The sequence below is a fragment of the Eutrigla gurnardus genome, assembly GCF_963514095.1.
Source record: "Eutrigla gurnardus genome assembly, chromosome: 22".
NCBI lineage: Eukaryota > Metazoa > Chordata > Actinopteri > Perciformes > Triglidae > Eutrigla > Eutrigla gurnardus.
In genome coordinates, this window is record NC_139933.1 from 6,751,830 (window position 1) to 6,776,934 (window position 25,105).

The 25,105-nt window shown below is 42.0% G+C and overlaps 2 protein-coding genes across 2 annotated transcripts; one reads left to right on the plus strand and one right to left on the minus strand.

The window, feature by feature from the left end:
* Window positions 1-766: 766 nt before the first annotated feature.
* Window positions 767-17,199, plus strand: LOC311033117 (testican-2). Its single transcript, XM_084040318.1, has 9 exons — window positions 767-904; window positions 6,808-6,922; window positions 10,052-10,160; window positions 10,706-10,824; window positions 11,426-11,541; window positions 11,664-11,882; window positions 13,818-13,880; window positions 14,763-14,900; window positions 15,533-17,199. Exons 1-9 carry the CDS (start codon window positions 844-846, stop codon window positions 15,676-15,678), a joined length of 1,086 nt encoding a protein of 361 aa, XP_083896444.1. The 5' UTR covers window positions 767-843; the 3' UTR covers window positions 15,679-17,199.
* On the minus strand, window positions 15,333-24,100 carry sar1aa (secretion associated, Ras related GTPase 1Aa). Its single transcript, XM_084040322.1, has 8 exons — window positions 24,032-24,100; window positions 23,013-23,085; window positions 22,504-22,623; window positions 22,263-22,328; window positions 21,641-21,744; window positions 21,410-21,541; window positions 21,157-21,284; window positions 15,333-15,343 (listed from the first exon to the last, which is right to left on the minus strand). Exons 2-7 carry the CDS (start codon window positions 23,068-23,070, stop codon window positions 21,168-21,170), a joined length of 597 nt encoding a protein of 198 aa, XP_083896448.1. The 5' UTR covers window positions 23,071-23,085; window positions 24,032-24,100; the 3' UTR covers window positions 15,333-15,343; window positions 21,157-21,167.
* Between the last annotated feature and the right edge of the window lie 1,005 nt (window positions 24,101-25,105).

Consider the following 25,105-nt stretch of genomic DNA (forward strand, 5'->3'; position numbering starts at 1 on the left):
TTCAGAGCGAGTGCTAGAGGCCCTCAGAGGCAAAGACAACTCCAGAACAAATCCCTGAGGGGGAACAGCCAGCAGCGTCTGGATGAAACAAGACTACTACCTTTAATGTGTTGTTAAAAACAAAGGGAAAAAAAGTTAGAAATAAAGATAAGGGGACACTTTATTTATCCCCATGAGGGGAAATTATATTCTACAGTAACACAAAAAACAGAGAAGATAAAGATAGAAAAGGACACATTAGCATTAAAGGAAGAAAGGTGCAATATCAAAATAAACTAAAATATGAGTTTATTTGACCAAGGATGTTAATATTTTATTATTCTGACAGAAACTTGTATCCATCCGATACTTTTTTTGGGGGAAAGTATGATTGAATATCATCAGCAAAGTGTGAAACCTTTCCAGCGATAGAGAATAACATACCTGAGTGGGAAATATAATCTCTTTTTGACATTTAATCATTATTTTTGTGGCTATGTAAGCATTTGTGTTTCTAGTTTTTATTATAAACATGAACTTAATTATGGAAATAAAGATAAATCAGTCAAGCAAACATACAGAATGTTGTTGGGGGGAAAAAGTATTATGTAAATGTATTTTATAGGTTTTATCAAACCTTGGATTGAAAAACAATCTTAAAGGTTTTGTGTGTTATAATAATTTGCTTTTTAAAATAATACCTGAATACATTTGAATTGTTGAAATCATACTGCCATGAAGGAAAGTTTCTACTCTCTTCCTTCTGTGTTTACGCCCTTCCGAATTCTCGTTAATCATGAGTGCAAGATCATATTTCTGCCAGTGTGTTGCATTAAATGAATTTCTAAATCCATTAATGCAAATATGTTTTCTCTCCAGGATGACTACATCAAAAACATGGAGGAGAACATGGGCTCTGATGAAAGTAAGTCTGATTTGATCATAAATACTTTTTCTGTGGACACGTGAGGATGGATGGTGGTTACATTAGACGCTTAGTGTGTTTTCCACTTACAGCACTAAGTGTTCGCTGTACTATATGCAGAGGCGGTTGGCAAAGATCTTTAATATTTAAATTGCTTTACTTAAATGGCCAGTTCCACTGCAAAGGATAGGAAAAAAACCGCTGTATTTCAGATTCTACCAGCATAATCAATGCTAAGTGCCGTCTGCCTTTTATACATCTGCTCGAGACAATGAAATAGTGCAGCACACATTATAGAAGTGCTGGCTTCATTTAATTGCAGCGGTTGTCTGAGGTCATCAAGCGTGCGGGGAGACGCTGGTCTGGAGTGTCAGTGCTTGTGATTCAGGAAAGGAGAGTCTGAGCCTTCAGTCGGATCCATTAGTTTGAAAAGCCGACTATAATTGCCTTTGTTGCTGAGGGCTCAACTCCGAACTCCCAGGCTCCATTTACCTCCATGGGGTCTGTATAGAAATCTCACTGTTATAAAATCAGCCGTGGAGGAGGAATGAAGACTGTGTGAAAATGGTGAATTATTTCAGTCAAATGGTCCTTTTTGTATTCACCTGAAAATGGAACATTGCATGAAAGCAGCGGGAGAGTGCAACCGTTTTCCAAAAATCTTCCAAATTCGGTGTTAATATGTCTTGAGCCAAGCATGTGAAACATTCAACAGTGGGTCTTTTGACGGAACGATGTTGCTGGTTCTACATGGTTCCCCCAGAAAACTGCTGAGCGTCCGAAACCTGACCGGCGTGGCCTCACAAAACTGAAATTTAAAGCTGCAGACATGGTCTAACCTCCATTAGAGGACGTTGTACATATCGCAGGTTCAACACAGGTCATAAGAAAATCAACAACGATTGATCACTTGGCTGCTTGTATGTGAAGGCGGTCGCCTCGAGCGATGACCCCACAGATAATTATCACACAACCTTGCAGAGACCCTCAGATCTACGGCGCCTATTAGCATACTCATTGCTTTAGTCAGCCTACTTTATTTTTTTATTCACTTTCTCCGCTTTCAGGCTCTTAAAACTCGCCACCTGTCCAAAAGCTAAAGTGCACGACTAGCTGGTGGGTAGCGTTTCACAGCCGAAGAGGCAGATGTTTTGCAAAACTAAAGAGTGAATATTGGTCTTGCATTCACCAAAATACATAATTCCAAATGAATTTGAATGTTACTACATTACTGTTATCCAATTTAAACTGCCATTTTTTATGCAAACAATCTCTACAAGAGTAAATTATGAGGATAGTGTGGAGAAAATGTGGAAAAATCATAAATGCAAGTAGCCTATTCATCTTTAAAATGATTATCTATATTAGATATATCTTTTTTTTTTTCAATTATTTACTACTAACGAACAAGCACACTGAACCCAGCAGGGATCTCTGCAACTGAATAGCCGATTACGCTCATCACATGCTAACTCTTCTATGGTAGGGTGGGTAATGAAGTATGAATCATTTCACTGCTGAGATTATAAAGATAATATTCATACACGGTTTAGCCGATGGAGCAGACCCTTAGGGTTAGCGGTGCGATCCCGCTGCGAGGTGAGCACGGGAGGTCGGGTAGCGCCACGCCCACGCTGCCTCGTTGAAGATTGTGTTGAAGTTTCGCCTCAAAGGAGGAAGATGTGAGAAGAAAGCGGCTCCAGACGTTATCCCAGTCATTTGTTCTTACAACAGGGAGAATAACTAATGCGGTGTCGGGGAAAACGCCTCGCTTGCTTGCTGTAGTGTGGGCGACGTTCATTTGAATACCATTGATTTTATCCCCGTTCCCAACTCCCACTGGGACTAATTCTGCAGAGTTAATTGATCAGGGTCCTCTTTATTGTTAATTTAACTGGACAGTGGAAACTTCGGCATGGTGTACCTGCAAGCCCCGGATAGAGCGGACTTCATAGAGCTTCCGGTGCCGGAGTGAGTGAGTTTGAAGGCCATTTCAAAGACAATAAGGTGCTCCGGTTTGACAGAGGGTCTGCCATGTTTGACCTTGACGTCCTTTGTTTTAGCCGATTCAATTAAACGTTCAAAGACTGTGATCTTCATGCAACAACTTTAAGTGATTCAGACACAACGTGTTACAAAAAAAAGGTGTTGCATTCTCACCAATTATAGCGAGTAAATAATTTAATTGCTCTGTCGGCGTTGAATGAAGGCTGCAGGCTGCTTTTAAACAGCGGTCGCCAATTAAATTGAAGGGTATAAAAGAGTCTTCTAAGATGACAGTAATTGCAAAATCCAGTTGAAACTAATTTTTCTTAAAGCCCGTCTCTCTGTCTTCTGCTTTTTAATATTCATCGGCGCTAAATCTTTTAGAATTCAAACAGGTGCTACCATTTCTTGGCAGGTCCTTTCTGTAGGTTTTTTTTCATCCAGAAACGCTAAAGTGCTTTATGAAATGTGCGCTCTGACAACTTGAATGTAAAACAAATTGATGAGGGTCTTTTGATGGAGGATCCTGTCCAACTGCGAGCCGCGACGCTCGGCGGCGGAGGACTCGCAGACAACGGGGAGGAATCTGATCATTGTATTACTTGTTTTTTTCATGGCGGCGTAATAATAATAATAATAATAATAATCTCAGCTAGATTGGACACAAGCTTGGTGCAGTCCCATCGCCTTTGTTGACATTAATACAGGTGGATCCAAAGCCCATAATGGCCCTTACACGTCACCGGCGCCCTGCACTGAATCGTCAATCCGCCACGATGTAAACAACAAGCGGCAGTGTGAGGGAGCTGGAAAAACACACTTGATCTTTGATGCAAATTAAATCTGGTGCTTGGATTCCATCTTCGGTATGTAGGAGTTGTATAAGAATACCGTGTTTGGTGTTAAACTGTTGCTCGGAGGCAGAAATACCGAACACGTTAGCAACGAGGGAGGTATCATGATCTGAAACTTTATTGAAAATATGTGTCTATGAAGGAACACAGACGCTAAAGTGATTAGAAAGGCATATTTGACTGTAGATGTGGAGGGTTTGTGACCTCAAATGACCAAATTACAGAGCGTTTTAGCTCTTTTCAGCCAATTGTTTTGGTTTCCAGGCTCGCAACTTTACTGTTTTGAATCCCTCTCACCACTCAAGGCTGCCATTAATCAATGAGCATGTTTCCATATCACATGTATCATCATCCTCATGCAAAGCAATGCTATCTCTGGACAAAAATGATATAACATGCATGCAATGAGCATCTTCTATCCGGATTCAGGTCCACGTTTTCTGTTATTATTGAACCAACACATAAAGAGGATTGTGGAGCCTTTGCACCGGTGTGTGCCTCCTGAGTGCTTTTTTAGTTTGATTTTTATTCCACCTCGTATATAATAAGGCTGCGCGGGTGCACGGCTCACTGCACAGTCTCTGTGGTTTCTGTGAGTGGACCGCAGGTACAGGGACTGTAAAATGGTACGGCAAGAAAGTGGTAATAGTTAAAGGTATATTACACTACTAAAAAAAAAAGAGGATTCAGTTTGGTTCCCTGCCCCCGTAAAAGTTTATGGTGCACGACTGGAAACTGTTAACAAAATGAAATGTTAAACCTTGTTCTGCGAAAAGAAACCACCAACACAATATAGAGTCTCTGTGAGATAAACCAGAGGGAAGCCTGAGTGATGAGTCTCACTAAAGAGACACGGCGTGATAATATGAGATGGATTTGCTGTCTTTATTGTAAAATCAAATCTTTTCCATGGAACAACGTTGTAGTTCCATTCAGTTTGTCGCTCTTTGAGCTTCTCTGCTGAGCTGATGTCTTTTATTTTAATGAAATTCTTCCCCGTTGAGAAGTGGAATTTGGATAAACAGATTTATAACATAATGACACTAGATGGCAAACAACCCCATTGCTTTTTTCACGATACTAATTTCTTTTCTTTTTGCCTTTTTTTACTAGTTGCTATCTTTGAAGTGGGTCAAGCTTTTTGGGAGCCGTTAGCCTATTTTTGTACTAATCCAGCTGAAGTCCTGCTCTACTCGCTGCTGTTGTGTGAACCTCTGCTGTGAAGATGAAGGAACTGTGGGATTTTCTGCTCTACATGCTACTCGCTATGCTTTCTGGCACAAATAGCCTCAGTATCATGTTTCAGCGTTTTTTTAAAAACCAACAATAATGATGATGTTTTAATTTAATAAATGTAATCACTTAACGTTTGCATTTAGAAATGTTTAATTTGCATTTAATTGTTGCTGCTGGTTGTGTCTTCAAAGATATGTTCCCGATCCCACAGACATCTTCCGTCTGTGCAGAATGATAAAATGTTTGCTTTGGGCAAAAGTAACATTTAAAGGCCAATATTTCCATGCTCTGCCCTTCTTTTGGTCAAATCTTTATGTGTTCGCTATGCAGCAGCGACAGTCTGGAAATAGTAGTAAGGAGTTTCTGAACTCGGATAACATCAGACTGATCTGTGGTTTGAGATATGTATTTAAAGAATACATATAGAGGTTTTTGGCTCATATATTTTGGCAATAACTCGTTTAAAAGCTTAAATGTGAATTTTACAAAGTGTTTAATGTGAGATGTGATGGATCAAAATGCACAAAAGATATCAAAACGCTGATTTAATACAAAGTATTGTGACCTGTTAAAAGCTTGAATGATGTCTTCATGAGTATGGGGTTTGACTAATCATTATTGTGTATGTGACAACAATTTGTTTGTTTATTTTTTTTGCATAGGTGTTGGGAACGCTGCCACAGTTTTCCAGTAAAATCCATTCAATAATTCTATGTTCCTGCTCAGGTCTGCGTAGAGGGTGAGGGGTTCTAGGAAACATCACAAGCCAGGAACTCCAGCAACCAGCTTAGTCTCACGCCTCCTGTAAAAACAAAAAAAAAACCACATCACAGACACACAGCCTACCTGTATTTTTGGATTCCCTCAGAGTTGTCACGTCATCCACTGCTCCCTCGTACCTCATCGCTGCCGCATCAAAGTATCACCTAGTCTTAGGATCTGCAGGAATCTGGCTGGCAGCCACTCCGTCTATTGACCGTGTTGACTACAAAGCAGCTGCTCAAAGCTGACTCAGGATTTCACAGCTTAAAATTTCTCTCGCCCGCTTGCCACTCACTCTTGAATTTATCCGAGCCGATGTCCCTATGTCCCCCCCCCCCTCCTCCGGCAAAGACAGCAAATGTCCTGGGACGGTGTGTCGTCCGGCTTCAGAAGGCATTGACCAGAAGCTAGAGTCTATTTCCATCTCAGTCCATCAGCGGAAGTGAGGTTGGCATTGAGGAGGTCAACTCTCCAAAGATGGAGTGAGAAAGGGAGGGAAAGAGGGAATGTGGGAGACAAAGATGAAGTGTGTTTGTGTGAGAGCGAGGAAAAGGCGAGACGGGGGGGGAGAGACGGTGATGAGTTGACATGGAAGGGAAGTGAGATGTGACAAGCGGAGAGAAAGAGATGCTCAATCAGTGCTGTCAGCCTTTCTGGCAATCAGGCACAGCCGTCGGAGACTGCAGGCAGCGCTATTGACGACAGGCTGCCTCGCTAATGACAGCTAGGCGTCCATGTTTTTTCGGCAGTGCCGACTATAAAATCAATGGACTCATTTGTGCACGCTGCGGGAATTTTGTTCGCATTTTTTTTGCATCTTTTATTTTTATTGCATACACCCCGTGTTGAGAGGAGAGGATGGAAGATCATTTTAAAAAAGGGTGTAAATACACTGATAAAATAGTCGTTTCTACATCAATCTGTCGAACACAAGTTCCTTTTCAAAAGACAAGTAAAGCAACAGCCGGAAGCTTTGTATTTTTTAAAGAAAAAAGGAGAATTAAAGCTCCTCAGCTGTGATTGACACCTCTGGTGATTTCCAGTGTTGTTTTTTTGTCCTTGCAGACGTGGACACCACCAAGGACCCGTGCCAGAACGTGAAGTGCAGCCGCCATAAGGTCTGCGTCGCTCAGGGCTACCAGAGGGCCATGTGTGTCAATCGCAAGAAAGTGGAGCACAGGTATGCCAAGTCCTGGATCCAGACTTGTTTTGGTGTTTTTGAAAGACACGTTGCCGAGGTTTCAGGAGATTTGGCTTGGCGTCGGTGTCGGCGGCCGTTAGCTGTGTGTCAGATAAAAGCCTTTCAGTGTCTGCTTGTGAGAGCTATTGATTGAACTCGCTAACGGGCCAGAGAGTGGCGTGAGTCAATAGTGATGTCATTTCAACTTGGACACTCTATGCTAAGTGTGGACTAATTAACTGTATGGATGGAGGGTGGTGAGACTGTACATATGGAAGCGAATAATGGCCATAAAATATAGATGGATAGATGCATGAATTTCAAATAATGAACTAACAAAACACAAATAACAGATGAAGAGTAAACATATACAGCAAATTCGAAATAATCTATATTTTCCAAAGGGAGTAGGCAGAATTAAACACATATGTTTTTGCCCCTTTTTGTAACTTAAACAATAAATAAATAATGATTCATCACAGATGAACAAAAAATAAACATCTTAATATAAATAAATACTATTAGAATATTAAGAGCAGGTAAATACCTAAATGTACAATGTAATCACTACCAAGCAATAGCACTGAAATGTTTAGCTTAGTCTAATTTAAATTTAATTTGCCAATTTGACTTTTTAGATTTGAAGATTTTTGAATCCTTAAAATGTTTTTGAAATTGATGCATACAGAAAATATAAATATACTATTTCAGCGCTTTAAATTCTGTGATATTGAGATTGGAATGCCTAAGCCGTTGCTAATGGTGCTAACGGTGCTAATCGTACAAACTACGCAAACATGTTAACCTGAGGGGTGGGTGCTGTACACGTCCACGACCAGCAGAGGGAGAACCACTTTATTTTCTGATGGTAGAACTCGCTCTTCTGTGTCTTTACATCGAGAAATGATTGTTTTCTTTTATATTAATGCTCTGAATGTCTTATATTGCTTCTTTAATTATTCAGCAGTGATTCAACTTCAAACTCAAAGCTCTTAAGTTGCTTATGAGTTTCAAACCTGTATGGTTGTTATTTGCCCTTATACAAGGCTACACTTGAAATCATAACAGTTCTGCTCCCATCAGAAACAGTAGTAAAAGATGCTGGCGTAATAGGTAAAACCATTGTCAAGGGTATATATCTCCTCATTAATTAATGCTTAATGCATTACTCATCATGATCTAATCTAATGCATGATATATCATGAACTCCCGTGGCTCACTTTTAATTAATAATGAACCCACTATTACTTAGTATAATTACCTAAAACTGCACGGCTCATCAGTTTGTGAACTCATACATATATTTAAGGCGCGCTGAAGTTATATCAGATGGGCACGTTCGGACTGCTACGATATCGCCCATTAGACCAAAAATCAGAAAACAAACTGGTGCAAGATGACTGTCATAGTTTAAATAAATGTAATCTGATATTAACACACATCATAACCCACAATATTCTTTTGTAGATTGTTGAGAAACTGCAGTCATTTGATCTAGTGTGGCTGAGAAACGTCTAAAAAACAGAACAGATTAGCCAGATTCGTTCTCCATTGTTCTTTCCAGGAAATCTAGACTCCTGTTATACAAAAACGTAATCTGGTATCCCATACCAACCTTCTTTTGTGATAAAGCTAGTGTATCTTTTTTTTTAAATCATATTTCTGAACTGTTCTTCTGCTTGGAATATGCTCATCAGACCAAAAGTAGATTATCTTTCAAAAAACTACTCAAATAAAAATGGATGAATCTCATCTTATGGAGGTTATTGTTGTTTTGACACTAGAAGGACAAAGACATGCAGAAAACAGGTTTTATATTTGTTTTATGCCCGTAACTAAGCAACAGTGGGGGTTTTTTTTCCATTTCAAATCATATGAATGTGGAGTTCACTGTGTGCTTGAGCCCCAAGATGATATTTTCCTGACTATGCTTTAGAAAAGGTGGGCTGGATTGAAACCATGCTACAGCATACTTATATAAACTGCATTTTTTGTCATTTAATAGAATTTAATACCGGGAATCTATAGTATTTCAAACCCTCCTCCCTTCACAAAGACCCTCTAGTCGTCTGCGTAAACCTCACCGAAAAGCATTTATCTATTTCCTCACCCGTTCATTCCACTTTGACTGGAAAACAAATGAGCAGGGTTGCAGACTGAATAGAACTAATGGAGTGAATTATTACTACCTTCAAAGTCTATCTTCTGCAACAGGCGTTTATCTTTTCCAATAAAGTGCTTCATTTACGGAGTCACTCCGGTGATGAAAGAGACTCTGTCTAATAACGGCACGATGAGCACGAACGCAAACCACACTAAACCACGCCGGCGCCATTAAGCAGCAGCAGCCGCCTCAGAAGTCGTGCTCAATGCGAGAAAAAGGAGGATTTTACGAAGCGGCAGAAATGCAGACAATTGTGTTTTCTATTTGCCCAAGACCGTAGCTATCGGCTTCTGAGGTTTCCGTCGCCGTCCTGTGAAATTGAATATTAAAGAATTCAACTGCAACTTGTCGTTCCCAACTTGTGTCCCATTACATTGCATTTATTATTATTATTTATTATTATTAATGCGTGTGTTTGGACTCGACGGGAACCGAGAGCGAGATGTCTTTTAGAAATTGCAAGTGCATCCTCCTCAACCAATCAGCTACAAGCATATCCAGTGCTACAGATAGAAGAAAGTGTGGTTTGAGTTCCTTAGCCGGGGCAGGGACTCGACTGTGTCCTTGGGCGTGTTGTCACGTGACCAGGGTGGAAGAGAAAGAGAGGCTTTTTCTGTAACTGTGGAAAATGGTTTTCTCTGAAAAGGGTTCTTCTACTGAAGAGAGAGTCGCCATGAAAACGGTGGACTTTTTAAGCTTTTAGCCAAACTGCCATTCAGACCCAGTTTGTCCATGACACTCCCCATCGATTTAGTTTGTGTTACCATGCCAACACGTTTGATTAAGACTGTTAAAATGGTAAACCTTGTGCTGCTTCATTCAGCACTTTCTTGCAGATTTGCTTGGATTTCTCTTGTTTTCTTAATGAATCCCTGCCACCTCTGTTGTATTATAACTGTGTCTAAAAACCAAACATTTTATTTTACATTTTATTTGACCTTTCCCTAATTTCCCGCCATGTTCAGAGTGAAACAGTCAGGCCAGCTGGAGGCTCATGAACGCACCTGCAAGCCGTGTCCTGTTACTGCCTCCTCACCTGTCTGTGGCTCTGATGGACACAACTACGCCTCTGAGGTAACCATATCCTGCACCAGTACCTCTCTTTAAAAGCATGCCACCCTTTACCCCAGATATATATATACATATATATATATCTATACTTTCTCTTTCTTTTATTACTGGATTCTGCCACCATGAAAAAGCCCTGAAAAGCCACGCGAATGCGGCCGTGTCATCGTTTTAAATAATGAGAGGAGTCCAGTCAAGAGCTGTTTCCTGCTGCGCTGACATATACGTGGACGCAGCAGGGCAGCGCAGTTCATCACCGCTCACAGGGAGGACAAGTCCACCGGCTCGCCGCCGCCGCCGCGTGATTAATGACTGACGGCGTTTTGAGCGGTATCACCGCGCACAAGCCGCTGCCAGGATTCTTTATTGATTTATGTATAGTTTTTAATTTTGACCTTGCATGAGGAGGCAGCAGGAAAATGACAGCTCATTCTCGCCGCCCTTTTTTCCCGAAGTGCAGTGTCTCATCTGAATGAGCAATCTCCCCCCCGTCTCTCTCTCTTGCGGTCACCTCCATAAATGTTGCCATCTCTCTCTCTTCCTCCCTACAGTGTAAGCTGGAGCAGCAGGCCTGCCTCGCCGGGAAGGAGCTGAGCATCATGTGTGCTGGCTTTTGCCCCTGTGCCACCGCCTCCGTCGTCCTCACAAATACTGACGCAAAACGTGGCAAGTGGCCTTTTTTTTCTTCACCTTTTATGCATCTTAAGTTTCACGCCTCCCTATCTGCATCAAAGTGTCATGAAGAGAGAAAAAAAAGGCTATGTTGCAACACACGCAGCATGCCTTCAACCCAAGTGTTCTACTTTTGGGATCCATACTCTCCAATTTCAGAGATTACGGTTAGCTAAATATCCCCCATGTGGTTAAACGGCTCTTTCAATCATGTAGGGATTCATTATTTAGAGTGTACGCTATCTGTCATTGCAGCCAAACAGTATCGATTGTCCAAGCTCTCGGGCACGTAAAAATGCCAATTGATCAGAAGGATGAAATGTTACTCCTGTTTTTCATCTCGTGCGAAAGTGGATTTCTGTTGGGTAACGCCAATGCGCTGCCGTGGAGTTAATTGGGAAATAATGTTTTCTTTGAGTAGCGGATCATACACAGAGAGTGAAACTTCTGTCTTTTGTGATTCTTCACACTGTGCATCTGTGAGAGCAACGGGATGCCTGTCTGCAGGGAAGGTGAGTCAGATTGCTCTTATAAGTGTCTGCCAAGGTTCTGAATGCTGGGGGGGGGGTTCCCTTTTCTCTGTTTTCTCCCTCAGAGAGCTGCACTGGCCAGGACCTGGCAGACTTGGGCGACCGTCTGAGAGACTGGTTCCAGCTCCTTCATGGAAACGCGAAGCAGAATAACTCTGGCAAGCTCCGAGCTGGCACCGCTTCAGGTTAGAAAACTCGTAAAAGCGGCTTTTATTCTCCTAACACACAACTCAATTGTGTACACAAAGCAAATGTAGTCTAGACAGAAAGGGGCTGAATGCGCTGTGCGATTTATTGTCCCGCCCAGCGTTGGACAAGAGCCTCGTAGCCAGCTGCAAGGACTCCATCGGCTGGATGTTCTCAAGGCTGGACACCAACAGTGACCTGTATCTGGACCAAGCGGAGCTGGCCGCGATCAACCTGGACAAGTACGAGGTGTGCATCCGACCATTCTTCAACTCCTGCGACAGCTACAAGGATGGGAAGGTCTCCACGGCGGAGTGGTGCCTCTGCTTCTGGAGAGAAAGTGAGTGAAGGGATTTCCACCGGAGAGTCGGGTCTATTTTTGATCTCTAAATTGGTGAAATAATAGCAAGTTTGAATCCCACCCCTGAGCTGCAAAACAAACTTGGATGAACAAAGTATTATCTTGTGGGTTGCCAAAGTCCAAAGTTCAGAACTTCCATTTTAGATTTCAATTCGTACGGCTTTAACAGAGGAGATACGGCGTGTTAAATAATGACTTTTAGAGGTGTTTTTTTGGGGGAGAGAGTTTGGCTAGCGCCCCCCCCTCCCTCCCCTGCTTTTAATCTTTCTTCTAAGCTAATCGCCTCCTGGCTCAAACTCCCCGCAAGAAAGCGCATTTCCCAAAATGTCAAATTATTCCTTTGACCAACCCTGAGAGGCTGTAGGCTGTTCTTTTTCAAAGCAGGGTTTTCTTTTTTTCAGCCTAATCAAGATCTTCAAAAAGCACACTCGGGTTGTCTGTTGCGTCTCTTTAACCTTCGGCAGTATGTACAAACCTACGTTCCAATTCTGTTTTCTGCCGCTGCTCATCCAGGCCTGACAATATTCCCAGACACGATCGGCAGTTCTCCCCCCCTGCTGGGAACAATCTGGGCTGGATTTCTCTGAGTCATCTCACACTTTGCCAGAATCACTTTTATGGCAAATAGGGAGTCCTTCAGACGGTCCTTCATGGTCCAGGGTTCCCCTTGGAGCTAAACGGACTCCTCCTTTTAGCTCGACACCACTGATTTTCACCGTTGACCCATGGCGTTCTCGTCATACAGTCACGGATCCACCACTGATCTTTGTACCAGGCAATGAAATATGCCTGATAAGGTGTTCCCTATAGTCCAATCACAAAGCATCACAGTGTTCAGATCAGACAGGCTGTTCCTTTTTGATCAACCCCCCCCTCCTGGTTTCTCTGCCGCGGGTCATGTGGTCGTGGAGGTTCCACAGAAAGGCTTTTGTTTTTCCTCACGCAGTCATGCAGACACAACTACAGCGCATTCAGAAATGAGTCACACTCCCTCACTTGTTTCACATTTTGTTACGTTGCAGCCTTAAATAAACCGATGAACACAAGAGGAAATGATAGTCGTTAAAAAAAGAAGCAAAATATCACATTTACATAAATATTCAGACCCTTTGCTGTGACGCTTTGAGCTCAGATGCCTCATATTTCTCTCGACCATCTTTGAGATGATGCTGCACCTTTAAATTCATAGTTTTATATTGTTATAATATTCATTGTTCCTGATATTTTCTGCGTGGCTCTTGGATGTAAATTGATCAGGTGTCGGTATGAATGTTACGTCGACTCACGGTGCCGTTTCTGCTCATTTCCTACACGTGTACCGCTTGACCTTTACGAGCAAACACAGGAAATTCTGGTAGCCTCGTTTGATTTGCCCCATTGATCAGGCATTTAACCTGCGTGCGATAGATTACACCGACTCCCTGATCAATTTTTCATTACTAGCTGCTGGTATTTATAAATCATTTAGCGCTAATGGTTTTATGATAATGATTTGGAAACGGGACGTCGGCTTTCATGTATAGGAATGATTAAAAAGTGTTATTTTAACAAGCATTGATGATGAATTTTTTGCAATCACAATGCACAATAGGAAGGCTGTGAAAATCTAAGAATACTGCAGAAGGTTTGTCGCTTTGGGGGTCAATACAGAGTGTCTTTTTCTTCTTTGTTTCAATTTAATCTGGAAGTTCAGCTCATTTCCTTGCCATTCTCAGGCTACATCCATATGTCCTTTCACCTAAGCTCCCCGACGATCGATCAAGCTCTAAGGGAATGAAATTTAAGACTTCTTCAACAAATCAATACGAGCCAAAAAAGTGTAATTATGAAGAGCATTGATTGAGATCGAGTTTGGGGATAGCAGTTTTAAGGTATCGCCTGTCATCGCCTTTTTTCTCGTTTGATTCTCCGCAGAGCCGCCGTGCCTCGCCGAGCTGGAGAGGATCCAAGTGCAGGAGGCGGCCAAGAAGAAGCCCGGTAAAAATTCATCATTCATCACGGTGGCTCTGTGAGAAGTTCAGGATCAATTTGTTCGCCGATGTTTTATGGAGCGGTGCTCGGGCGTGGGAACGCGTTTCTGGACAGGAAATTACCACTGACTCACTTCAGATCATTTTCAAAACCCAACCGACGCAGCTAAATGGACGCACCATCTAGCTCGCATGTGCCCCCGCAGGCCGTCCGCATCCCTGCGTGTACTCACCTGATAAAAAGGGAGCAGCAGGTGAGAAGCTGGAGGAGGCTCACTTAAGAGATCACAAGCCCACAGTCGGAGTCGGTCTTACTCAGACCAGGTTGGGGGGCAGTGCTGGCTTTAAGAAAGAGCATGGCTCCCTCCCTAAGAAACCCCTTGTCCACCCAGCATGCAACACAGCTGCTTTTTACTCTCCAGCTCCAAACCCAGAGAAATCTTCTTCCATCCCCGAGGCCCTCTTGTCTCATTGCTTGTGTTTTCTCTAGTTTTCACGCTAGTGGAGATAGGGGGGAGGGGGGGTGCTTGCTTGTTAGAGAACTTCTCGTCGGGCTCGACAAGACACTCCTGAGGGAGGCTGAAACAGTGGAGCGGTGTCACCAAGGCTGTCACTGCGTTTTAACGTGCCGTTCTCGCAGCATAACGAAGCTCCACGGCAGCATACTCGTGTAAAACAAACAGGGATGCTTTCTCCGTCTCCATGGTATTCTCCTCCAAAAATATGCCTCTCCATCCTAACTGATGGTCCTACCACAGGTTCACTAAGGCGTGCCGACATCCTCGTTTATGCTGCGCTCATCTCAGGCATCAGCAGGAGGCAGCTATGTGTGCTAAGCTTATAAATATTTAATAACTAGGCATGTGTTTGTGTGTGCGCATCCTCGCAGGGATGTTCATCCCCAGCTGCGATGAGGACGGCTACTACAGGAAAGTGCAGTGTGACCAGAACCGAGGGGAGTGCTGGTGCGTCGACCAGCATGGTGGCGAGATGATGGGCACCAGAATCCATGGCAACCCCGCTTGCGGTAAGAGAGGAGCGTTCACGAGGCAAACGAGATGTTTCTCAAACAGCCAGAAAAATCTTCGTCTCTAATTGAGTCCTTGAAGTTGTTTTTTTTCCCTCCAAAAACATGAAAATATTTAACATGTGTGGAGTTTTGACTCGATTCCAATGCAATTTAAAATGTTTTTTGGAATCAAGGTTTATTTTTTTATTGATTTCACTGTGTTTTTTCTTTTTATTGATAGTCCCGACATTCACCTTTTTGAAAACTCTCAAACAAGTTGATTTCTCTCAGAAACATGTTGCTCTATTCTTACTACATTTCAATTTCTTTCAGTTGTTTTTTAGAACATTTCCTAGGTTTTTAGGGCTTGAATCAGAGAGGGAATAACAGCTGCACACATTCAAAACCCTCAGCGGATTATTCTTTTGATTTCAATTAGTCAACTAAGGGGAAAATGCCCGTCAGAAGTTTTCAAAGCGCTGCTATTTTTTTCAGTGCAAAACCCAACGGTATTCAATTTACAATGGCCTTCAGGTGATACACTAATGAAACCATAGTTCTGAATATTATATTAAATTTCTGCTAATAGTGGACAAAATACTACACACTAAGCTAGTAAATGCAAAATCCCTGTATGAATCCTTTTCCAGATGAAGTAGCGGGATATTCTGGAGATTTTGGGAGTGGAGTGGGATGGGAGGACGAGGAGGAGAAGGAGGCAGAGGACACCGGAGAGGAGGCGGAAGAGGAGGAAGAGGAGGAGGGCGAGGCAGACGATGGAGGGTACATCTGGTAGAATCTTCAGTCCCCCCCTCCACCTGGAGAGCCAATTCACAGCTGCTGGCCTTGAAAGTCTACAAGGAATGGCTCTCTCTCTCCTCACAGCAAAAAGATTTTGGGATGGGCCCGGGGAGGCATGGAGTTGTTTGTCATCCTGGTGAGATAAGTGGTGCTGGGCAGGTCCAGAGATGAGACGATGACCCGTTGTTTTTTTTTTTGTCTTAGATGTGTGTAATTGCTTCATTCTCTTGTCTCTGTTTTTTCAGCAACAGAGCTTTTTTTCGTTTCGCCGCCCTGAAAAAAGCAGGACCCACCGATTTACTGCACCATGAGTCGCTAACGCCCATCAGAATCCTCATCTTGTCCAACCGCCATCTATGCATATAGAGATTACCAGTAATTTTGTATTGTGTAAACAATCGCTTGAGTATTAGAGCCGCCGTCCCACTGGAATGACTACAGGACAGAATTTAAAAGGAATAGTTTGACATTTTGGGAAACACGCCTGTTTGCTTTCTTATAAAAACCACTCCAGGTTGTCGAGGGTTATCTGAGCTTAGCGTAAAAGACTGGAAAGGAAAACAGTTGGCTCCGTCTAGATAAAACCAAAACCTCTTACTCTCACTAATTAACAATTTACATCTCGTTTGTTTAATCCGGCCAAAAAAAACGCAGTGTAACAAAGACACAGTGGGTTATTATGACTGCCTGGTGCGAAGGAAGTCACTGCACCAGGAAAATAAATAGCCTGGCACATAACACGCCTTAAAAATGCATATCGTTTCGTTTTTTTAGCCGTTTTTCTATGGATTAAATATTTATACGCAATCATTTAGCGTTTAATTAAGTTATGAGCTTAAGAGGCAGATTTTGTTACCTTTGGATGCAGCCAGGCTCGCCAAGTTATTGCGGGTTTTTTGAGCTCAGCTAAGCAAACCGTCTCACGGCTGTAACTTCATATTTACGGTCCAGAGAAGAGTGTGGTATTAATCGTCTCATCTGTCTAGATAGATGGCAAATAAGCACATTTTCCCAAAACGTGGAGCTATTCCATTAAAGCAGCTCATTGCAACCTGGTTATGTATTTCCATACCGATTCTGTATATAAATCCAGTGCAAATGATCTGTAAAGCAAGCTTCACAGATTTCAGGTGAAGGTTTCCAGCTACCTTTTAATGTTAAAGTTGCACCGCAGCTCATAGCAGTTTTTAAACCTTACTGGGTGGATACACGCAACTATACAGGACCTACATTTACAGTTGGATTACTTTTTTTGTCGAAAGCTCGTAGAATGTACTTTTAACCGCCCGCACCTACACTAAAAAAAACCACTAGTCGCCCATCCTCTAGATCTGAAATCATGTCAAAGAATGTGCCACAACTGTTTCATTGTTTGCAACTTGAAAAACTTGTATTTTGTGTTTATAACAAAAAAAAAAGAGAAAAGAAAAACGTGTGCATTACTTGAAGTTCTGTGTGTATACTTGAATTCACATTGTAATTTTTTTCTATGAGAATATCGTTGCCATGTCTTCATTCATTTGCTATCGGTAGGCCAGACGTTTGGTTGTTTTTAGTATTGCATGTTAGTGAATAAGAATGTACTTCTAGGCTGAGCACTTTACTAATAAAGGCACTGGAGCCAAACAGTATGTTGACTTCAATCTTTTCCAACTATATTCACCCAGAGAGAGGTGACTGTGGCGTGTCACGGGTCTTTCTCCCTTTTGTACTTGAGGAAGAGCATTTATTATTATTTATAAAGAAGGGAACACCGTGCCGAGGGTGCCTGTAGGGAAATTAAATGCATTTCTTAAGATAAAGGTAGGTTGATTGTCCTCTGCAGGGAGGTGGTCAGGAGAGGATATGTATCCCCGACTCACCTCAGCAGATCTATCATTTCAAATTGCGTGCTGAGAAACGATTTTGAGCAGAAATGACTATTTCCAATAACACCGCTTCCTATTTTTTTATATTTTTGCATATTAAACCAAAGCTTGTGTGAATTTGCATATTCTGGAGCACAGAACTGCTTTCTGGTGACCTTTGGGTCTGGTGTGTAAAGCAGCGATTACTGGAGCTTATCACAGCTAAGGCCAGTTGCAGCCCGCGATTACATGTGATTATGTTGGAACGAGGCATCAAATGAAGACAATTTCATCATGGGGGGGCCTGCGGTGGGAAAAAAAAACAAGTCGGCGTGAAGTTGAAAGCTTCGGCGTCGTTTCTCAGTTGAGCCTCTGACAAGCAGATGGGCATATTTGTTGGAGATATTCTAGTGCTCAGCTGCCACCTCATGCTAGAAGAACAAATTACAGCGGAGCGGTTTGCCAAATGGCATAAACGGTGGCAATGTGAACACTGTCAGAGGGAATGTGGATGGTAATATCTGCAACCAATGGATCTGTGCCACTCAGTGTAATACTTGAATTAAAAGCACATTGGATATATACAGCGGTTAAAATCTGAAAAATAATTTCTTACACTGACAGGCAGCAGGGAATTGAGGTAATGAGTCACTTTTCGTCGAGGGTGTCAAAAGCCTCAAGCTTCACTTCGGAGGAGCTGCAGTTGGTTGATATTACAATAAAGCGGAAGTGCAATAATTAAGCCTGAAGACGTGAGCATTCTCCACGTCAGAGGATGAAAGGAAAAATCTCAGTGATGTGCTTAAACAACTGCTGCCATTTGACATTTTTATCAAGTGACTGTAAAACTCGTATAATTTCATTTACAAGTTACAAGGTTCATTTATTGTCTTTGCATAACGAGGTTGCGCAACAAAATGCAGGGTGTAGTCCCGTTTTGCTACATGAGGAAAAACAAAACTATTATATTTGGAGGATGAATTTCGGAGTCTCACAGCCTGCGGTAAGAAGCTGCTCTCGAGTCTGGCGGTGCGGCGGCTGATTCATCCGTGTCACTTGCCAGACGGCAGCAGGGTGAACAGGCTGTGGCTGGGGTGGATGTTGTCTTTTGATATCCATTGAGCTCTACGCGGGCACCTCATTTCACCATTATCACTGATAGATTGGGATGATGGGTTCCAAAGCTAATCAGGCCCTCCTGCCCTGGCACACCTCATTGCCAGTTTGAAATGTTTCAACGGTTTGTCTGTGTTGATTCCCAGGAACTTAAAACGTTTCACTCAATCTTGGATGTCGACAAGTTTTACTGACGTTGAGCAGGTGGTCTCCAAGCACCACTCTGCAAGATTGTTGATTTCCTCACTATATGAAGTCTCATCGTAGTTTGCCTTCCTGCCGACGATATGGAGTTGTCTGCAAACGTCGGGGCTAACGGTTGTGGGTGTACAACATGAACAGGAGGGGACTGAGCACACAGCCCTGGGGTGCTCCACTGTTCAATCTAGAGTTGGGGATCAAAGTGAAATCAATGTTTTTTCTCTTTTCTTTGGCTGCTGGTTCCATGACATCTGTTGGAATCGGTGGAGGTTGCCATATTGTTTGTTCAGGTAGCAAAATCACTTCCACCACTATGCGCGCGCCGTTAGCATGTTTCTGCTGTGTTCCTTTAGTTGCTTGTTGTTGGAAATGCTGTGGAAATGATCTAAAGTGACTAGCCTTGAATAACAAACAGGCCCCAATTAGGCAGTTATTTAAAGCCCTTAGGAAACAAAATATCTTTACATGAGTAATACAAGTGTGTGGGAAAAATGACATGGCCAGTTGAGTTGAGTGCAAAAAAACAAGTTGGCTTTAATACATGTGAACTGCTCATTACAGAGATCATTCCTTATGTGTGCGTGTTGTCATTCAAGTCCAAACTATTTGCACAGATAGTCACTGCAAATATATCAAGTTAATGAGCTTTACATAACTCCAGTGCTTTATTAGTATCAGCTAATAGGCCGTTACTGTACAAACATTTACATCTGTATTATACATAATTTACAGGAGTTCAGCGACGGAACACTGTTCAAAGGGAAAACAGTTTGTTTACATGCATTCTCAGTAAACACTCAAAATTCCCTGTATAAAATCGGCTTCCTATGTATCCTTTTTTTTTTTTTTATCTCAGCCACAAACATCCCTGCATATATTATTAAAACAGAATATTCAAAAATGTTACCCTGTAAACACGGGATGCGCTGCAGGAAACAGCAAATGGGGTACAACGATCAAATGTTGCTGTTCTCCGTGGTCTATTTTCAGCTTCTCCTCCCGAGGATACAAATTTGCAAAGGTAAATTGTAAAAATGTACGCATGTTCACGTGCACAGATTAAACAGATTGCACAATAAGAGTGGAATGCATGCACCTGTCCTGCAGCACATCAACCCTGTTGCACAGCCTACATGCCGACTACATGCACATATATTGATCACGCTATAGATGAAAGGAAATAATAAAAATCAATTCCGTGAATCATTTCTACCAACAGGCTCAGAACTACATATCATTTTACTCAGATACAGAGGAGTGAGATTGTCTCTGCTACAGCACAGTTGGTCATTCTGCTTTATTGCTTCCCGATCTTTTAAGGTCAAGGAATTATTACAGCCTGCATGATATAATAAAGCAAGGGCTGCCACTGAACGCCATAAAAGTTCAGTATGAACATTTTATCTTCGAGTTCCCGTACTGAACACCCCAAAGTCAAAGATAATGACTTATATTAGTCCAACGCCTCAAATTAGCTGCCTTCAACGCAACATGCATCGTCACTTTGGGTCAACTCATAGGCCGACGGGGAAAGGTGCGAAAATAAACAAGCCGATTCCATCAAGACGCTGAAAGTGAGAAGCGCATTATTCACAGCACACTCATCAGCGAGCTGTTGGGTTTCGACTGTTTACTCATCATCTTAGCCTTTATTTGTGGGACGTGCTGTCTCCTCTCCTCTTTTAGTTTCTAAAGGGGATTTGGAATTTATTTTGGCTCAGTGCTCAGAATGAGAAAATATCTTTTTGTTGAAGTCCAATCTCTCTCCCTGCTAATCCCAAAGTGATTAGCATCCATCTTTGGCTATATGCTTTGAAGGCAGTGGCTGCAATAATTAGATTAAATGAACTCAAATTAATCTTCTCTATTTTGTTATTCATTTTAAGATCTAAACTTAATCTGACGTCAGACAAGCATTAAACTACTCTACACAATCACCACAGAGTCTTTAATTTCCATCACTTGCTTCTGAATGAATTCCAACTCCAACAGTTGGTCTATTACACATTAACACATATTTCTGCTTAACATATCCCGTGTATTTGTAATCAGGTTTGATGTCACATCATTAGCATGCCGTGGAGTTAGACAACTCGGTTAATTCTCGCTATAATGACAACACAGGGAGGACAGTTCACCATGAACCACGTTTAAAAGTTTGCATAGAAACCTTTAAATCCCGAATAAAGTATTTAAAAGAATATGCTCTTGTAGTTAGAGAGTTGGGCTGACTGACACCGGCAAAGAAACAAAGTCTTTGTCGTGCTTCGTGAATGTATGTCACGAAAAACCCCCTTCTGGTTTAAGCTTCAGTCCTGTGTCAGTCGATGTACTGCGACAACCATCTGAAACCTTCCCCGTAGCCTTGTTTTTTCAACACGCTGCACATGAAAATCTCCAGCGGCCTGGCGTTCAGCTCCTTCAAAGAGGCATTCCCCTATTGATAACAAATACGGATAAATGAGGATGACAGCCGTAAAGCACCAGGACATGTATCCACACGCAGATGGAGGGATCAGATTATTTCTGTGAATTGAAAGACGGGGTCTAAGACACGCCTACCTTTCCGGTAACTTGACCATCGAGAGCGAACGCTCCCCTGAGTCCTCCTTCGCTGATGGCCTCAGGTCGGTCGATTTTATTACCCAACACCAACACTGGCACGTTGACTATGGTCTCGTCTCCTAGGAGAGCCTAGAAACACAGCGGCAGCACGACCGTCGTCAATCAACAGCTAACACACAGTCCTGCGTGGTGGAAAACGGATTGTAACAGTGGTGTGTGTTTACTCACATCGAGTTCAGTCTTAGATTCTGTGAGTCTGTCGTGATCGGCACAGTCTACAAGGAAGACGACTCCATTCACAGCCGGCAGGTAGTTCTTCCACACTCTTCGTGCTGTCGGCAAAGAAGAAAACAGTTTGTGAATAAAACGTCCTTGAAGCAATTCAATACGACAGTAAATGTCCTTTGCAGCTTGTTAATACAGCAGTTTGAAGTTAGAACTGGTGAAATGACACCGTATCTTTCTATTGGCGCTGTGTACAATCATGCAGTGACACGATCTTCACATTGGTATGGTGGTTCAGATTTTCTAATGTCTAAATTAATACGTTATTATGTATTTTTTTAACTTCTCATCTATATTATATCAGAATCTAATTGGGTTGCCGCCTTTCTTCATGTACATTTTCTCTGGCACAACTTCTGAACGCATACACTTCCTGCATTTCAATTTCCATTCAAATGTGATCAATGTTTTAGGCTCACCGCATGAGCTGGTTTTAATCTATTTTCACATCAGCGTTGCCGAGGCTACAGAGACACCATGTGGCAGCCAGCAGAACTGTGATTGGACAGCTTGCTTCACCAGACAGAGTGTGTCATGATTGGAAAAAAGCAGAGCAAGATCTCACCTTGTACATGTCCCCCCAGATCAAATGTAGTAAATGTCATCCCACCAATAGACAGCTCTTCAGAAGCTTTGGGGGAAAAAAAGATAAAATTCATATTTATTAGAGTGATATTTGGCCCACACAGTGAGAAAACACTGACACAATATTTATACGCAATAACCTGTATTATGATATGAGCAACCATCCCAACTAAAAGTTGTTAACCCCAGGATGGTACACTACTAGCTCAATCTCTTCTCACTTGGATGCAGTGTTGGCACATGTTGGCCGAGTCGGTCATCTTTCAACATGTGCAGGAGCGTTGTTTTACCGGCATTGTCCAGGCCCAGGAAAACCAGCTTCCCGGACTTTTTGTACAGACCTGGAGGAAATATGTTTTGCATGTATCAGACATGACCCACAAATTTCATGAGTAAAATCCAAGTCCTACTTAATCCCTGAAGCAGAACATATCCAATACAATAACATTCACTCAAGCTTTGAGGACCTGGGTACTTTACACTTTTATTACCCTGGCTACATTTCCGGGAAAGAATCCTTTATGGTTATAGATTACTTTGCAGTCTGCTTCACATACTCAACTATGCATTCGTTTATTACTGTACTTCTTATTATTATTACCTGGAATACCGGAAAGTACAATTCCTCAAAGTTAGATTATTTTACAGTTAATAACATACTGGTGGTATTGGTGCCTATATTGACTTTACACCACTTGTAAACTCTTAGAAAACTTCCCACAGCACTTACCTAAGAACTGTAAAACACTACTAAACCCCCGGTAGATCCAGTCGAATAAAAATGACATCTTGGTGGACTTTAACTGAAACAAGAAAGAGGGCATATTGCTATTATACAATACTGCAATTAGTGGTCATAAAAAATAGAAATGATTGCATTGGCGCCGTATGTTTTTTTGTGAAGCACTTTGAGCTGCATTCTGTTATGAAAGATGCTATATAAAAAAAAGTTTAGTGTTATTACTATTATTATTAACATAAAGCAAAAATGAGCCATAGTACTGGCCGTATTTACATATTTATTTGCAGCAGACATTGGCCGGGAAATCACCTGTAGATTTTCACGTTAAAAACGACTGAAATCTATTTAGTTAAGCTGGTTCCGGGGCCTCACTAAATGTGTTTCACCTGCGCGTCCCCCTGCTGTGAAGTCAACATGTCTGCCGTGAGAAAGGTCTGTTGACACATAACATTTCATCGCACTGGTGTTTTTAATGTCCTGGTCGAGGTATATGTGACATAACGCTGCACAGCTACGCCCACGGGTAGCATATTGCTAATAACTTATTAGCTAAATGTATTATTCACAACAAAACAACAAAAACACCTGTAATGACGATCACCGGTATCTGCAGCTAACGTTAGCTACAGTCCTGTTTAACGATGCTCTTCTACGCTATATTGTGAAATGAGAATAACAGTCGTACAACAGTGTAATGTTCAAACTATCAAAAGCTCATACGCCATTGTAGTCACGTGTCCGTTGATAAAACACTTGTTTCAGTGTGCTAGTAAACCCACACACACGATGTTAACCTTCTTTTTTTTTTAGCTAATTAGCATTAGCATGTTAGCTTAATGTTAAATCTCTGGTACTTTCTCGAGTCTGATCTCATGTCCGTCAGGGCTACGCTCATTGGACAACCCGCTGCGCGTGAACTCGTTGTGACGTGATGTCAGCAGCGCGCTATGTGTTATCGTCTCTCTACTTCAAAATTGTTTCCTAACTTTGAGGGCTAGCGGACTTACCCCTTAACACTGACCAGCAACCCAGATCGTACAATAGTGATTATTGCCGGTCTCCTTGGAAACAGTCAATCGGAGTGCCGCTTCTTCTTCTTCGTGTGTTATATGTATGTGTTTGGCATCGCGTGTTGCGATAGCGCCCTCATCAGATGGTTTGCTGACCAGGAAGCTTTTCTTCTTCGGTAGTTTATATACTGTAGATACTGTGTGTGTATGCAGCTGTGCATCTTCTCTATATAGCCAAACAAGGATTGCCATATTTGCCACACCGTGTGTATTTAATGTTCTTCTAAGATGAAGAACATCTCCGATCCAAGCCTCATGGGAATGGAGGAGGGATGATTTTCAAACTAAAAGCCCTAGTAGCTGTTTGGCTTGTCCCTATGAAGTCAACCTGATTGGTGAATCATGTATCCAGATCCTTCCCCAAAGTAAAAGTACTAATATAAGTGTAAAAATCATGGTGCAAATGAAGTCCTGCATTGAAAGTGTAGTGATTGCAATGAGGAAAATCCTTAAAGTATTAAATGTAAGTCATCAATGCAGAAAATGCAGGGAAAGCCCTGTGACTTTTGTACTACTCCATAATAGCAAAACTATTATGTATTTATTTACATTATAGATTATTATGCTGATTACATTCTTGCTTAATTATGGTGGCTCAGTGGAATAAAGAAAACCTTTAATGCACATTTAACCTTTTTATGCAAATAAATAAAAAAAACCACCACTCAATCACAGCAGGTGTGATTATCAGTAAAACAGATACTGGTGTTAATCCTGCTGCATAACACCACTTACCACACAGCCAACACCTCCGGTGCTTATTGAAGCTTATTGTTTAATTGCAGCCTTTCAGAAGCATCCCATGGGGCTTAGCCACTTGCAGCCAAATACTTAAATAACCAGTAATTTGGGCTGTTAAGTAGAAGCAATTACATTTTGAGAACACTAAATACACCATTTATTGGAATTGCCCACAGGCGGTAATGCAGTTATTGGTGTGTCCACGTGTATTATTGGATGGAGGATTGCACAGAAATGGGTTTATGTGTCTTATTCTAAAGATTCTAAGCG

Excerpts from the sequence above, each read along its gene's own strand:
- sar1aa (XM_084040322.1), bottom strand. The coding sequence starts at position 23,070 with ATGTCATTTTTATTCGACTGGATCTACCGGGGGTTTAGTAGTGTTTTA. Across the intron at positions 22,624-23,012 it reads TAGTGTTTTACAGTTCTTAG|GTCTGTACAAAAAGTCCGGG; the intron begins GTAAGTGCTGTG and ends TATTTCCTCCAG. Across the intron at positions 21,542-21,640 it reads AATCTAAGACTGAACTCGAT|GCTCTCCTAGGAGACGAGAC; the intron begins GTGAGTAAACAC and ends CTGTGTTTCTAG.
- LOC311033117 (XM_084040318.1), top strand. The coding sequence starts at position 844 with ATGTTTTCTCTCCAGGATGACTACATCAAAAACATGGAGGAGAACATG. Across the intron at positions 10,825-11,425 it reads ACTGACGCAAAACGTGGCAA|CTGCACTGGCCAGGACCTGG; the intron begins GTGGCCTTTTTT and ends TCCCTCAGAGAG. Across the intron at positions 13,881-14,762 it reads GGCGGCCAAGAAGAAGCCCG|GGATGTTCATCCCCAGCTGC; the intron begins GTAAAAATTCAT and ends GCATCCTCGCAG.